The 16317-nt window shown below is 36.2% G+C and overlaps 1 protein-coding gene across 17 annotated transcripts in view; it reads left to right on the forward strand.

Annotated features, from left to right (window-relative positions):
• Positions 1–16317, forward strand: part of DLG1 (discs large MAGUK scaffold protein 1) — a 143804-nt gene that overhangs the window by 77737 nt on the left and 49750 nt on the right. For 11 of the 17 annotated variants that reach the window (XM_085069462.1, XM_085069463.1, XM_085069465.1 and 8 more), the window contains 2 exons: positions 10657–10749; positions 14045–14098. In XM_085069462.1, the coding sequence (XP_084925588.1) occupies positions 10657–10749; positions 14045–14098 (147 nt within the window). The remainder of the gene's footprint in view (positions 1–10656; positions 10750–14044; positions 14099–16317) is intronic. The other 6 variants (XM_085069467.1, XM_085069468.1, XM_085069471.1 and 3 more) reach the window with 1 other exon arrangement.

The following is a 16317-nucleotide window of genomic DNA, read 5'->3' on the forward strand; positions in this document are numbered from 1 at the left end:
TATAAATAAAATAATTAATTTTCCTTTTTTTCCTGACATTTATGTGCTTAAAGCTAATGGATTTTAATTAATGGGTTGTTATAGATGACTTTCCTGTGTGGTTTTCTGTTTGCTATTTGTTAATGTGAGGTAAAGGATGTTCTGCTCATCCATAGTGTTCTAGGGAAAATTTATTTGTTTTATAAAAATATTTTTAGACAGATAATAGATTGTTCATAGATTAATAGAGTTATCAATAAAATAAGTACTTATATTAAAATGAGAAGCTCTAGCTCTGATTCACTAACTTGCTTCACATTGCTTCATTGCTTCTTGTTTTAAGACTGTCCCCTAAGGACTTCAAGGGCAGTGGGGTGCTATAAGTAAGTGAACCTGAATGTTTCTTAGCCTAATTTTAGATAAGATGAGGTTCACATGCATAGTTTTCATATGTTACGAATAATGATTCTTGTAGATTTACTCAGTTAAAAAATATCCCAAACAAAAAACTTGTCGGAGAAGAGTAGTGAGATGGTTCTGACAATTAATTGATGTGTTTCTAGTATTGAGTGAGATCACTTTTCAGGATCAGAGCTAGATAGGTACAGAACTTCTTTGATATTTCAATGAATTACAAATAACAGAATGGGTGTTTTGTCTAGGTTTAGTTATTTCCTGAATAATTTAAAAATGATTGCAAATTATGTGTTCTGAGAAACATGTAAACAATACCCAATCTTTAATGTTGTATTTTGATTTAATAATGTTCTTAGGAGTGAACAGTTTATCACATTTCAGTTCCCTAGCACAGCATACCCTTTCTACTGTGAATATCAAAAACTAAAATATTGACACCCAATGGCTGCCATTATTCTTCTATAATAAAGTCTTAGAATTTGTTTTTTTTCTTTGTCTGGGCTCTTTCTGATGCTAGAATCCTGCTTGGGCTTCTTTGTGGGTGCATTAGAATTATAATGAAAGCTATTATTCTTAAGGCTGATATTATTTAAAAGGTGCTTTCTAGGCCTTGCCTTGAGTTGCAAATTAAATGCATTAAATTCATTCTCAACAGCACTTACGAACTTAATGAGGAGCCTTGCAATTCTGTTTTGAGCTTACAGTGTTGAGTTGCTTGGTGAATACAGATGACTGACCTGCTGCAAAGGGTTCAGTGCTGGACATTTGCTTAGTATTTCAAAAACAAAAGCTACAAATTAGCTTGCTTAAAACTAATGTTAACTTTGTGTACATTTTTTATGTTATGGATCTGGAATATGACTGAGAGTAAATCAGTCCCTGAGAGGTGTGACAGGACAAATTAATTTGAGCTGAGTAAGTCGTTCTGAATACCTCATGTAGGATGTGGACAGTAAGGTAAGTCTTCAAGAGTCCAATTTTAGACCTTAACAGAGAGAGAACAGGTTGGTTGCTGAAACTTTAGCTCTGTTGAGACTAGTGTTTGTATCTGCATGAGATTCTTAGCACCTGAAAATTTTACTCATCAAACAACCATAAGTTACTGCATGGTAGTAGTATTGGTGATAGTTTTGTAGGTCCAGGTTCCCCATTTCTGCCTTGTTGGTCTTCATTTATCTCACATACAAAACTCTCATTTTGCTACTGCCTATGTCAGCAAATAAGTCTGTTTGTCACTGCCTTCACTGCTTTACTTTGGCTTGGGGAACCATGGTACAAATTGTTCCTCTCGAGGCTGTTTTTGTAGATAAAGATTGCAATAAACAATTGAAACAGTAAAGAAATTGCTTCAAACTGATTTGTCTTCAAATCAGTTCAGTTCATCCTCACCATCTGTGATTTTACTGATATTCTGCTCTCTTTGTTTTCCCCCTTCAAAGCTATTTATTTATATTTGAAGTTCCGAGTTTTAAGTTCATCTGAGTTCATTGTAAAATGCTGTGGGGTTTGAGGAGGAAACTAGGTTAGAGAATCAATTTGTTGACTGAGTTAAAAAAAAAAAAACACCACAAAATCAAGCTACCAGATAAGCCCTACAGTTTAGAATATCTAGCATGTTAGTGGTGTGTCTTTAAAATAGAGTGCTCACATAGATAGGATTTTCAAGAGCTGTGGTTCACTCTGAAAAAGGTGAGAGCTAAAGTCACAGACATTCAGACTAGTGCCTTTAATCCTTTCATATCTTTGTTACAATACTCACCTGAACTGATGTTACAGCTCCAAGATGAGTTAGTTGCCTGTCTTCATTGTTAAACCATTATGTACTAACTCATCCCTCTTCATTTAGGCAGACCCTGACATGCCTCAGACTCTGCTTCTTTGTTGCTCTGCTTTCTGTCTGGGCTCTCTAGGGGTAGGAGAGTCAGAAACGCAGATCAGAAATCCAGAGTTATCTTTGCATCAGTGCAGAATGTTAGAAAAGCTTAATTGTAACCACCCATGGGCTGAGGCAATCCTGATTAAATTTATCATTTACCCTGGTCAGGTAATAGTGAGTAGTTCTTATATTTATGATTTTGTCATCTTTGGTGGTTCTGCTTCCCATCCTGTGTATTCAGCAGATTTTGCTCTCTAGACTGGCTTATCAGCCATGAAAGGACTCCTGCCTGCCCTGAATTAGGGCTTCTGTCTTTGCAGTTCTCAAAATTCAGATACATGCAGCATATTAACCTGATTGTGTTATAGGCTGGTTTGATGCCTGAATGTTGTTTGAAGTTTCAAGTCAATACTTGACTTGAAACATGATTGCTTATGTTCAGATAGTTCTACACAATTTTAGCTCTTGTGAAATTTGGTAATTTGATGTCTTTGAAACTCGATTTGGGCTGTAGGGAAACATACTTGTAGTATGTTTCATTTTCAAATGCTCTTGAAGCAAATTTTATTTAGAGTAGTGCAGAAATACACTCAGGAAAAATATGCATGTCTTTAAATTTATGACTTAACAACACTGACATTGTGGTACTGAGGACCTGCCAAGGCCACAGGCTGGCGCTGACTTAGGGAAGAAGGGGACAGAGATGTGCATGAGTTTAGTGCTAGCTGTGTGCTCTGTTGGATCCTCTGGGCAGCATACATGGATAACAGGGGCTGGCAATGCACATGAGTGGCAGTTGTGCTTTATTCTTATCGCTGTCAGATGCCATGAAACAGCCTATAAATCCCTGAAGGTATTTTTAGATGAGTATTGACTTTTGTGATTTTGAGGAAGATGGATGCAGAGTTCTTAAAATAGCACACTTCACTGGTGATATGTCCTGTGGTATTCTAGGATGTAGTTCAGAGAAAAGATACAAAACTACGCTACCAGACCTTAAACTATATATCCTTAGAAAGAATCTATGCCTTTTAAATTCAGCTTTGTCAGTGGGTAGTGGATCAAAATAGTTTCTTTCCAGTTTTAAAGTTTTGTGCACTTTAGAAGATATTTTATTTTCTACTTTCAAGAAGAGATGATTAATATGGACTTGTTTTCATCAGTCAAGTCACATTAACAGAAGTTGCTGATTTTGTAGTATCTGCTTGAAGGCAGTAGGAAGGGTGAAGTACAAAATTATTTTTGAAGTATTTTTCTAGCTATTAGAATTGCTTTTTGAAGTAATGAAAGTTGGTCTTCAAAGCTTTAAAAAAGACCATTACAGTAGACATTGCTGGTTAAATATTAGTACTATTTTCCCTTTCTACGAGTACTGTTGCTATTCAGCGCTTGAGTGGGTGGTAGAGAATGTGGAAAGAAAATGATTCTTGAAGAAAAACTACTTACAGAAGATTACTGGTACTTTAACAGTTTGCTGCAAAGTGTGTACTGTATATTTAATGCAGTAATTTAAAAGAATAAAATATTGATGATTCAGCTTTGTGTTAGCAACAAATTGTTCAGAGGTGGTATTTAATATGAGAGCACAACCTGATCCTCAACCCCCTCTGGTTATGAAAAATCACTTAGTGCTTGATATTAAAGCAGAGCAGCTCATGCTAATAATTAAAGCAGTCTGCAGAGAACACTTGCTTTCTGCAGTCAAAAGATGATCTGCTAGACCTGTGCAGCTTCAGTTACACAACTGTGTTTTCTAGCTTTGGGTTGAGCATATGTCCCACTGCTTTGCTGGTTTTTTTTTAATTCTACCAGTGTGACTCCAAGGCAGGCTCTCCTTACCTCACATGTGGATATAATTGGGCAGAGTGATCCTGATACTGCTCAAATATCTGATTAATGTCTTTGAATAACATTCATCTTGTCTTCTCTTCCTTTTCTTGTGTTTGTTTTTTTGCTTGCTGTTATATTTTCATTTTGTTTACACCATGATTGTTCTATATAATAAGCATCACTACGCTTCGATTATGCTGTAGTCACTTTCCGTACTTGCATACCATGAAATTTCAATGCAGCCTGACCTTTTTGACTGGAGATTGCCATGGCACACTATACAGCCCTGCAGGGATTAGGTATTTTGCCTTTACCTCTTGTCCCTTGGCTGTGTTTTGGTGCTTGGACTGTTGCTTTTTGAACTACAATTGCCTTCAAGTTTTTATTTTCTTTTAATTATTGACACATTATTTATATCACCTCAGGGACCAAAGGCATGAGGACTTCCAGAAAAAAAAAAATCACTGTTAGCAGTTTTCTGTTGCATCATGTTCATTCTTTTGCCACTGAAGTCAAAATGTCTGAAAACACACTGGAGATACGTGAATTCCTTTGTCTTATCTTTTGCATGATATCATCTCCTTTCCTGTTTGAAGGAGAATATAGGAAGCCAGACAGCTGAGTTTCCAAGAATATGGTGTCCAGCGTCTCTTCCCTTTGCCCTCAGCTTTCTTACTTAGCACTCTTAAAAGTGAATTTATTTTTGTTTTAATCAAAACACTACTGGCTCTATGTGTTTTCAACAAAGTTGATGCCTCCAGGAATAAAATGTTCCTTTTGAATCTGGAACATCATGTATTTTGGGATTTATTATGTACGCAAGAGAAAAGCCTTATACCCCAAACCTCTTTGCTGCTTCTTTTCTGCACTTTAGTAATTAGACAATGTCATGCTGGGTACTGATATGCAAGTAAAATGGGTGGTATAAATGCATCCTGCTAAACCTCGAGCAATCTTGAATGTCTCTGGAAAAGATGTGTGTGGTCTACAAATGCTGCCATTTAGCACACTGTTGCCAAAGAGGGTTCTGATACAGAGGTTTCAGCATCAGACAGCCTCCATCCAAATAATCCCTGCAGGCTGGAGAATGTGCCTCAGAGCTGCTCAGTGTTAATGCACCTGTGGACATTTCTCACAGGAGAAAAATTTGTAATATGCTGCTTTTCAACTATTTGTATTTATGCACGATCACAATGTGCTTATCTTCATCTCTGCCTTTGCCCTTCAGTATCAAAATCTAGAGGTTCTTGGACTCTCTGAACAGAACAACCTGGGTGCATCTGCCCACATGTGTTAGTGGATCCAGTCTTCCAGCTCCTCAATGCTTCACAGCTCAAAGATATCCCTACTGTGTGCCTGCACAAGTCTGGGAATGTTGGTATGGCCAACACATTTCTGGTTTCCTGTCACTGGCCACAAACCTTTCTGTCTCTGCATTTATGAATATTGCAGTAATGATATGTTCTGCAGCTCTTGATTACATCCATTCTGGATAGAAGATGAGACATGGCAGCTCTTGGTGATTAGAGGAGCATCTGTCAGTACCTATTTATCTCTTAATATTCATGCTATAAATAACTGGAAATGTTTGTACTTAGGTCTGTATGTCTATTTCTTTATTCTGAGTGTAAAAATTATGCTGACTCATAATTTAAATATTCACATTTGCTGTAGGAAAATGTAATGGGAGAGGGAGAATAACCATGTTTTAATGTTGTGAACTGATGAAATCTCTCCATGTTATCTAAATACAGTACAGCTGACCTAATCAAGTTGTGTTTTCTATGGGCTGGTGTCCTTCATTCTCATCATACCCAGCACCAGATATTCAGATATTCCACATATTCCTGGAACAGACCCATGGGGCAAGAGCAGATGGTGCATGCTGAGCAAATGCTGGTTGTGTGTCCATGTTGAGAAAACTCTGTGGCCACTGATTTGAGTCCACTTCTTCCTCTGTAAGGCTGGGAATATATGTGTCTATATTTAGCTGTCAATTTTCATATAGGTGCTGGGAAATTAACATTTGACCCTTACCTTTTTTTAGAATTTAAAATGGGCTGGTGAAATTAAATATACAACAACATGATTAAATCAAGCTAGTTCCTCTTTTTGTGCTTTTTTGGGGAAATGGGGGAAGGACTAATTTTGGAGCTTCTTTTTGTCTTAATATTGGAATAAAAATGGAATAGAGATCATGCATCCTTGGCATTAAAAATTGAATAAATAATGAAAAACTCATGTACATTTAAATGTCTTAAATTTTTTAAAAAATATTTTATTATAAACAGTGTTTGCCCTAAAGTTCTGGTTTCGTGGTGCTGCTGTATTTCATGGAAATACAACTCCTAAAATTATTAACACAAAGTAGGTCTTATGGTATTAACAAATTTATTTTCTTTGAAAGTTTAATGTTGAAATCTTGCACAATGTATCTGCCCATTCACAATTCATATACTTTCCATTGTAACCTTCTTGTAAATTCATTAGTCTTCTGCCCCCGTGAAGCATTCAGAAAAGCAGAAGAATTTTAAAATTTTCTAGATGTAAAAGTTGGAGAAGTTTTGAGGTGGTAAAATGGAAAAAAATGAAAGGAATAGTAGGAGTTTATGGGAGAAATAACCTTTTGTAGCTTCTTTATAATAGTCAGATGACTTTTGCCCTCTATTCAATCATTTGTGCATTGCATTGATTATTTATGCCCAGCAAATTGACTGTTGTGTGGTGGTTCAATGGTGCTCTTTAAATAGAGTGAGAGAGCACACAACATGCAGACCTAGCTAATGCAGAGCATGTCAGGTTTCTTCCTATGACCATAACCTAGGAAACGTATTTTTAACTTCTTCAGGAAGAAATATTTTCATTTCTTTTCCCTCCATAGTTTGCCTGGGGGCTTTTTGCTTTGTTTTTGTTTTGTTTTGGGTTTTTTTTGCCAAAAGGACTATTAGAGTTGCCACTTTGATGACTACTCATGGTGGTGAGATGGGAACCCTCAAGCTGTGTGATCTAACGAGGAGCCCGAGGATGGAAATCCGTCAGAATCCTCACGTGCAGCCCAAGCAGCCCCTGCGGCAGCCTCAGCGAGCGCTGGGCACTCGGGCACCTTTCAGCTCCTCCACGCTGCCAGTGGCTGCCAAGCACAGAGGGAAGTTTGTAAACCTACGTGACAGTGTGAAAAAGAGCCCTACGAAAAGCACAGCAAAAGTAAAAGCTGCTAGTGGTTGGGTGTCTGATGGCTCGTGCTCTAATTACTGTTTAGGAAAGGTAGGTGTTGCACTATGTGTTTGGGGATGTGCATTTTTGATGCAAACTGGAGAAAGTATGTAGCTTTTTTTTTTTCTTTCTGTAGTTTTATCCCTGCTGTTTCTAATGACTTCCTTACTTAATTTTCCTTTGTATTTTATTGCTGGGAATCAAAGTAGCAATGATTGAAATCAAATTGGCAAGGGAATACTTGCTGTCATGTTTTCCAATGAAGGTTGTTGCACTGTATACAATATAGGGGTTTACAGTAATTTCTTGAAAGCAAAGAAAGCTTGGTTTGCTTGATTTTTGTTTTCCAAAGCATATATTTTCATAGTTTACTAAGAACAGTGTTACAGAATTTGCTGGCTTAGTTGTCTGCTCGAGGATGTGTATGGTGCTCTGATTTACGTATGGATTAGTTGGTATTTCCTTACAGAAGGACTTACTGTGTGTTGGTTAAACATGAGGAAATGTGTGTTCTTTCTTTTCACAACATCTGGACATAGTGTTAGCTTTGGAGGAACTCAGCTGATCACTTAAAGGCATTGTTATCTTAGCTTTTTTCAACATACCACTTCAATGATTTTTTAAAATATAAAGTCCATCATTACACCAATAAATATGAAGCAATTTTTTTATACTGTTGTAAAAGAATGACTTTTCAGTGTAGGTGTTAGCACATTTATATAGGCTGGCAGATCTGTTCAAGTGAGTTACAGTTCAAGTCATGCATTCCTACATATAATATATCATAACTGTACACTGTAGTTCATATGGATTCAAAAGGAGGCTTTTAATTGGCTTGCTGCTTTCTTTGTATTTTGCATTAGCTAGTGTCTGTTTAAACCAGGATCATTAAATGCTTTAGTCAGACATCTTTATTGAAAGTTATTTTGAGAATAAGCTTTAATTTGTCAGAATATTTCAGTGTATGTTTGAAAAATTCCTACATATCACAAATATTTAATGAAAATTCCTGGAAAGTGGAGCATTAAGATGGTACTCTGGGAGCTTATTCTAGTGTTGTCGCAGGTATCTGTATCATATAATCATTTGCAGATAGATTATGTATCTTAATAAAATAAAATTATTGTTCTTATGTTATAAGGAAGTTCTAGGCTTTCTTTCTCTAATAATTGAAAATATTTTAATTTCTTGCATTGTGCTTCCTTGTCCTAGCCACAGTGCCTGCATCAGTCCAATGCATTCTATGAAACATTTTAGTGAAGATGGTCTTGCCTTCATTTGGATTTGCACATGCTTTGAAAGTGGTTGCCAATGTTGTTGCCTCTTTCCTCCTGCACATGGCAGTGGAGGAGGCTCTGCAGGATCACTGCCAGGATGCTTGGAGGAGCAGGGAGCTTTTAAGGTTCAGTGGATCCTAAACCAACAGCACAAAGGGAAAATACGATGACTGTATGAATAACTTATGAACCCTGGACCCCTGAAGAATTAAAGGACTTTGAACAAAGTCAGTTTTAAAATAATAAGGTTAAAACTTGGAACTGATTGGTAGGTTTTTTAAGTATTTGGGTATGAGAAACACGTAGAGAGTTAGGAACTGGGGAAAGAAAGGAAGCAGGAAAATAAAGCTGACATTTGGTGCAAAGAGAGGGGTTCAGATCGTTTGGTCCATAAAGAAATCCTCTGCAACACTGGTAATTTTTTGGCCAAGTCAAAGGTCAGGGAAGTGTATGGTCAGGATCTCAGAATAACTTCAGTTTGGTTTTAACCTTCTCTTATTGCAGGATTGTAACTGTAGAGCTAATGCTTAGCTTTTCAGCCTCAGTGTTGTGTTGTATTTTGGTATGTAATATGTGTATATCTGAAATTTTGGTTATTAGGGTTTTTAGTGTGTTTACCTACATGGAAAGCCACTTTCTTTGGAACAAAGCCTACTTAAAGGCATGGCTTATTTTTTGCATGTGTAGGGCTGAGGGATTGCTCGAGCTGTTGACTTTGTTCTCTCCTCTAAGGGCTGCATTGTTATTTCAGATGCCACAGGTTTATTGCTCTGAGCATTTCCTGCATCCTTTGCAAAAGGCATATTAATATTTTTCTAGACCCACTTAGATTGTCCCCTACCTTCCTTTTTTTAAGCACCTGAAATATTGTGCTCTAGTCCATATATGTAAGAATGTTTTAATGACATTAGGAATACCTCTCAAGATATCAAATATATTTTGTTCTTGCTTCTTTCAAAAATTACAACATTTATCACCAGATTTCTTTTTGGGTGGATTGACTTTGAGCTGAAAAATCCCTGTAGAAATACCATATGTACATTTAATATGGGTTACTGTTCTTGGGCTGTTTCAGCTTTCTTATTTGCTATTACTCTTTAATTTGGTGGCTGCATTTGATGTATGCTCCTTTGTATTTTAAAATATCTCAGACTTTTAAAACATGTTTCATACTGGTATGTTCTGGGTTTTTTGTTCACCTTCAGGATCTAGTATTTTCTTTTGTCATTGTGCTTTATTATTTTTAAAGATCACAAGAATATCTTGGAACAACTAAATTGCAAGAGCTTTGATCTGCTGTTGAGCTTGTAATTTCAATGATAGTTGCCAGCAGTTTATGTTGCTGACAGCTTGCTGACAACCAGTATGTGAACATCTCAAAAATATTTGAGTCAAAGTTTTGCTCAAAATGCTGTTTGGAATCTTATTCCCTTGCAGCTTAAGTGTCAGTATGTTTTCTGATTGTTACTTTAATGAAGATTCCTAAGACCAAAATTCTCCTAGTCTGCAGATATTTGGTTAACCTGTGTGAAGATCTTTGAGAGGTAAATTGACTCTCCTTTAGGACCTTCCACCCATTTGACTAAAAGGTTTTCTTTGATTTTTGCTGAGTTTAGAAACCTTAAAGTACTTCTGATTTTTCCTCTTTACTAAAGAGGAATATTAACTTTGTTCAGTGCTATTAACTTCAGCCCGTTTCCCTGTGTTTGCACTCTGTTATGTATTGGTGAAGGGATTCTGTTGTGAAACCAGCCCACAGAAATCCTGAGTCTGTTCACTGACATGAGCAGGTTTTTTGTTGGACCCCAAAGTCTCAGTGCTGCAAGGGGAGAGCCTTGGAGTGAATAAAGCTGGGCATGTCTACCTGCTTTGGGTTCCTCACCATCAGTGCAGTGCTGGGGATGTGCTGCCCTGTACAGTGTGGGTCAGGGGACTCTGCATTGTAGAGTCTCTGAATCTGTGTGATAGTTCAGCATTTGTTTAAGCTGTTGAATTTGACTCTTGCATGTTTTAAACTGTTCTTCTAGTTTTCTTTATTTTTGACGTTTTGTTGGTGATTTTTAGCCCACAGAAGCTGTTCCTTCCTCTTCTCCCATTGTCCCTGTGATCCCTGTCCCACCAGTCCCTGCTGAGACCATCCCATCCACCATACCACAGGTTTTTATTCTGTTTTGTTTTGTTAAACTTGTTCAACTTCTATTTATATAATTTATTTTGTTGCTTTGTTGAAATACACATTTTTTTGCACCACACATTCAGGTTGGAGGTGAACTGTTAAATACACTAGAATTTCACCCTAACTTTTGTTCTTTTTATGTCAGCTTTTAGTCCATTTATATTTTCATATGGCAGTAATTAGTAAGTTGTGAAAGAACTGAAGAAAAACCATGCAAAATAATGGAAAGAAGCAATACGATATTTTGTGTTCTAATAACTTTAGAGCCATTTCACCCTTACTAAAGTGTTACTGCTTGATTTATTTATTACAAAATGTTTTCTCATTTCATAGAAATACTTAATATGTGTCTTTCCTCAGTTGCACTTGCATGCTGTTTCTCATGTTCTCCACCCATTTGTTGGCATTACTGCTTTGGGAGCAATTTAGAATACAAAGGGGATCTTTTTACCTCTCCATTTCTAACATGATTGACCCATAAAATGTACTTCCCTTTAGGTCCCATAATGTCCACACACTCCCCAAAAGAGAAACCAAACCCTGTCAAGACAAGTGAGGGCAGTAAACACGAGTTAACATTAATATCTTCCATGTAACTTGGCATATGTGACCACAGCATGGCAAACTATGGAACAATCGAAGATAGGCAGCAGTTACATTTTTGTAAATAGTTTGTAATTCTGCTTTTATTTTTTGGTAACTTTCCTGCAACTTTCGGTGCAGAAGTCTGAAATTATGAGTGCACCCCTTCTGAAAAGATGGGTCAGTTTTTGGAATTGTTTGGTGACAGATATTTATTAACTTATAAAGGAAATTAAGCTATCTAGAATATCACTTGAAATTTTTTGTAGTATGCACATCAGTATCTCTTTTTTTCTTAAATTTTGCTTTCAAGCTACCTGACTAAACTTGCAGCAAAGACAAAGATTACCACCTGCTGCATTTCTAATTTTTGCATAACCCATAATTAGCAAAAGTTTTTGCAGCCGGCTGTTTTATAGAGCAATTTCCAGTAGATGTGTGTTTATTTGAATCTGTCACTTGTATTTCTTCCATCAGGAAGACCAGAGATTTGATTAGTTTCAGAAATACTCCCTTCTTATAGAAGGATTCTGCCCACATCAGGATTTGAGCTGAGCAGGCCAGTGCAACCATGTCCAGACAGTACCTTTGCAATGCCTGGCATGGAGCTTTTCTCATTCATGTTTGAAAGAGACAGTAAATTTCTGCTTCTTGATGGAGAATTCTGATAAATGCAGGAGTGTTAGGAACAATCACTGAACTTACGGAAGGGGTTTTGCATTGGTTGGCTGATGTGTGTCCCTCAAACATACTGTTCACCAAACCTCACCTACTAACAGCAATTTTGCTTTTAGTCGTCTTTCTTTTTTTAAACATGAAAAGAAGAACAGTTGTCTGCCTCAAGAATAAAAATCCTGGGGAACCAGCTTTCACTGGCACTGTGTTTGTTGAATATAATTGGATATTACAGAATCCTAATATTGAATAAAAATACTTTCCAAAATGGAGTGAAAAGAGCATGACTGAGCAATTGATCTTTGCTTTCTTCTCAGCAAAGACATAAAACCACATGGTTTGACTATATTTATTGTAACCTTAACAATAAATTATGGTGATGCACAATGATTGGGTTTTTTTAGTACAGGATATTATTTTTAATTTGCTCTTATTTTACTGGAACTTGATCTTGAATAAGAAGCAGAAAAGGAAATTTAACTTAATGGCAGCAAATGGTTATGACAGAGATTTTGACAGAGATTTTTATTGTGACATTAATAACTAGTGCTTAATGTCTTTACTGCATGAAGTGTGCCCATGCTTCTATTGAGAGAATTGCTGGGTGAGAAAGGCTTTTGATGGCATTTTGACAGTCATGTGTGTCATCCTTTTTGTTTCCTTTTAATTGTCTGCTCTGTTAACCAGTGTGGATCCCACCTGATTTTAGTACTTATTAAATGACACAGGCTTAATTTCTGACGCCTGATAGCAGATTGATGACTCCTGTGTGATGATGGTGGATTGTTCATCTCAGCCTTTTGAAAAGCACCTCTGAATCATCACTTCCTAGATTTGTGAGCTTTTAAAAGTCATGAATTCTTCAGAAGTATGTTGCTGTTATAGTAATGAAACAAAAATGCAGAATATGAATAGGTTAATGCAATTGTCATGGTTTTAACTTTCTTTGAGTGAGTTTAATACTGGCTTCACTTGCAGTCTATTAGACTATCCCTAAACTTATTTCCACACACACGTGCATACATAGGAGATAAAAAAAAAGGAATGTCTTAAATTTAAAGATAATATATTTTTATATATGTTAAAACCCCCTTCAGAATCATTAAAGCAGTAAGGAGATTAACTTTGTTTAGTGCCATTGAATTTAATATGTCAGCAGTATTTGGAGTTTGGAATATATCTGCACACTCTTTTTTGTTTGTTTTGCCCGTATTCCTAAAGCAGAATATATGCTGCCTGTTTTAAAGGCAGTTAATTAATGGATAAATGGGAAATTTGGAAATATTTCTGAGAAATGCCATCAGTTTCTATGGATTTTCTTTTGGTTGAAACCACATTTTTCACAGAAAAATTCTCAGTAGTATGAGAGACTAAAAGTGCAAGCTTACTCTGCTGGTTCCTGGTTTGTAAAAATGCTAATATTACTTCTGATTTCTGTAGCAATAATGTCTGCTGCTTATGGCTTGCTAATCCTTAACAATTTTCTGACAGAGGCATGTGCTGCTGTGTGGTAATTGAATGTCTGCTGTGGGTTTGCTTTTGCAAGTCCGTTTTGTAGGTCCTTTCTTCCCTAAGTTGCATTTCTGCAGCTTTCCATTTTGCAGTTTGTGGAGGGGGGTGGTGACTGTTCCTGTCAGGAAGAAAGGGAAATCAAATCCACCAAAAATGGGTTTCGAGATACTGACTGGTAAAACAACCTCTGTGTATCATAGCACAAGTTCTGGGGTAACTGGCATCATGTCAAATGGTAGCATGACTCAGGTTTTCTTTTGAAAAACAAGATAATAAATGTCAGAATTTAGATATTAAATACCATCTCAGACTTCCCTAATGGTGTGGTTTTGTGTCAGGGAAGCAATTTGTTCAGGAGAATAACAAGTGTTTCAGGAGGTCAATTTTGAGATTCTCAAGGTGAGGTTACCTATTAAAGGATCTTTGAGAAAGCCAGCAAGTTAAATGTTACAAAATTATCATTAATATTGCCTTTTCTTATGCTGTGTAATTTTTTTATTTTTGAAGGCAAATCCCCCTCCAGTGCTGGTGAATACAGATTCTTTGGAGACTTCAACATACGTAAGTCAATACTTGCTTTCAATTTTGACTTTAAATAATACTTTATGTAGGTAGTAGTGTAGGGCTTTTTTACTGCTTAATAAAACCTGTTTTATCTCTTGGGTGGTGCTTGATTTTGTCAGCTCCCATGATGGTTAAGTCCTTAAATAGCTGTTTCATGGAAAAAAAATGTTGCAGATTGCAGGTGGGAATTTTTCTGAGTAGCAATGTATGACAGTGCAAAACACAATTGTTTGAGGTTCCAGAGGTTCAGTGTCCAGAGAACAATCTGTTTCTTCAACTGTGCAGGCAGATGCTTAAATATTTAATGTGCTATTTCCGTTGCACTTCACATAAAAACATTTCTTCGTGCAGTGGCTATACTTAAGGTTTTAGTGCTCTAAATGTTTATAAAAATGGGTTGGATCTGTTTGAAACTTTAAGGTAATAAGTGTAGTTATGTGAAGGCTGAGATTTTCATTTGTGAGACATAATTACAACATTTATATAGAATGTTCTTCATCCAGGGGAAACTCCTGCAAATAAAGCTTAGCTTAGTGGGTCTGAGATCCCTTTAAAACTTGGAAAAGATAGACTAGGTGAATGATTTTTATCATTGCTCCTATCTCTGATAATGTTTGGTTTGTTAGATAAATAAATACAAAGGTAATTTTTCAAAAATTAGGGAGACTATAGAACTGAGCTAAAGGAGAAGATAAAAATGATGGAGGTTTTTGTTTGCTCCTGTTTATCTAGATGATCTTTTAAATTGGATTACAGAGTTTTGTACATGGAAATAAGAGACTACTTAAATATATTAGGATTGGCTTTGTTTTCCAGTAGCAATGAATAGGGAAATGATTAATCATCCTTGTTATTTATTTAATAAAAAAAGAAAATAAAAAAACGCACTGCACACTGATCAATCATCATGAACCTTTTGCAGGTACTGTAATGCTGGATGACTGCTTCAGTTAGCACATGTTGTCATTCCTGTAGATAATAGCTCAAGGACTAAGCTGCCATAAAAACCTCTTGATCACAGTGGCTTCCTTTGTGTTGGTGTAGTAACAGATCCAGTTTCACGTATTCAGGAGGTCAGGACCTTATCGCTTTTTTAATAGAGAAATATCATGTGTTAAAACCACAGTATCTGTTCCACTGAACAAGCTACTGAGGACATAATCATTTTTGAGGTACTTTGCAAAGAAGATGATAATCTGTGAGGAATGGATATGGCTTCTATTGTATTAAGGGGAGATATAATTAGAGAGTGAGGGAAAAATGAGCTTGATATTAGACAGCCTGTAAAAGTCATGGCATAGCCAGCTTTTGGAGCACTTAAATATGTTAAACATAGGAGGAAGGAAGTAGCTCGATCTTTATTTCATTTGGAGTGAATTAAATTCCCTTTTAAAATTCTCTGCTAGAAAACAGTCAGATTTTAAAATGCTTTCTTCTATACATTATCTTTATTGTGTTAAGAATACAGAAGTCTATCAGATACTCCGCATCTTAAGGATAGACAAGGTCCTTTGTAAAATAATACTACAAATGTTATTTCTTACTTTGTTAAATATTTTATCCTAAAAGGCTAGAAATTGGGAACTGTCTGTAGCTGCTGTATGTAACTGTGGAGGAAAGAGTTTGAGTTCCAAGATATCTTAGTAATTGAAAAAAAAAATTCTCTTGAATATTAAATATGATTAAGAATTTGTTATTTAATTTATTTTGCTTAGTTTTGATATTTGTTGCTTCTGGTATTTGATTTTGTTGTAGTTCTGTAGGTAGCAAAGAATGTGGGTATCCTTTCTAACCTGAGGATGACAAGGCTTCTTTCTAGGATTTTGGTTTTTCATCAAGCTTTACAAAATATTCTTCTGAACTCTTCTCTTTTTGTCCCTGTTTTAAATTGTTGAACTTTAGTATGTATGTAACATGATAAATAGTAGTATAAACAGTTGTTAAATGTTATGTTAGAAGGATCTTACCAATTTCTCATGAGAATGGGGTATAAAGCATCAGTCTTTGATTTTTCTCTGCTCAGTGTGGAGCAACAATTGGAAAATACTGCTCTGTTCTTCCTTACAATTCTTCTCTACCCCACATCCCATTTCTTTTTTCTCAGTTTCAAGTTGCTGCATAGCCTGAGGAACATCTGAGGATCTCAAGAGCATTTTTTCTTTCTGGCAATCAGAAACAGAGGACTTGTGCCCTACAGTAGTTGTGTAGAACAGTCT

This window comes from Lichenostomus cassidix, chromosome 9 (genome assembly GCF_008360975.1).
Source record: "Lichenostomus cassidix isolate B80296 chromosome 9, HeHo_3.0, whole genome shotgun sequence".
Taxonomy (NCBI): domain Eukaryota; kingdom Metazoa; phylum Chordata; class Aves; order Passeriformes; family Meliphagidae; genus Lichenostomus; species Lichenostomus cassidix.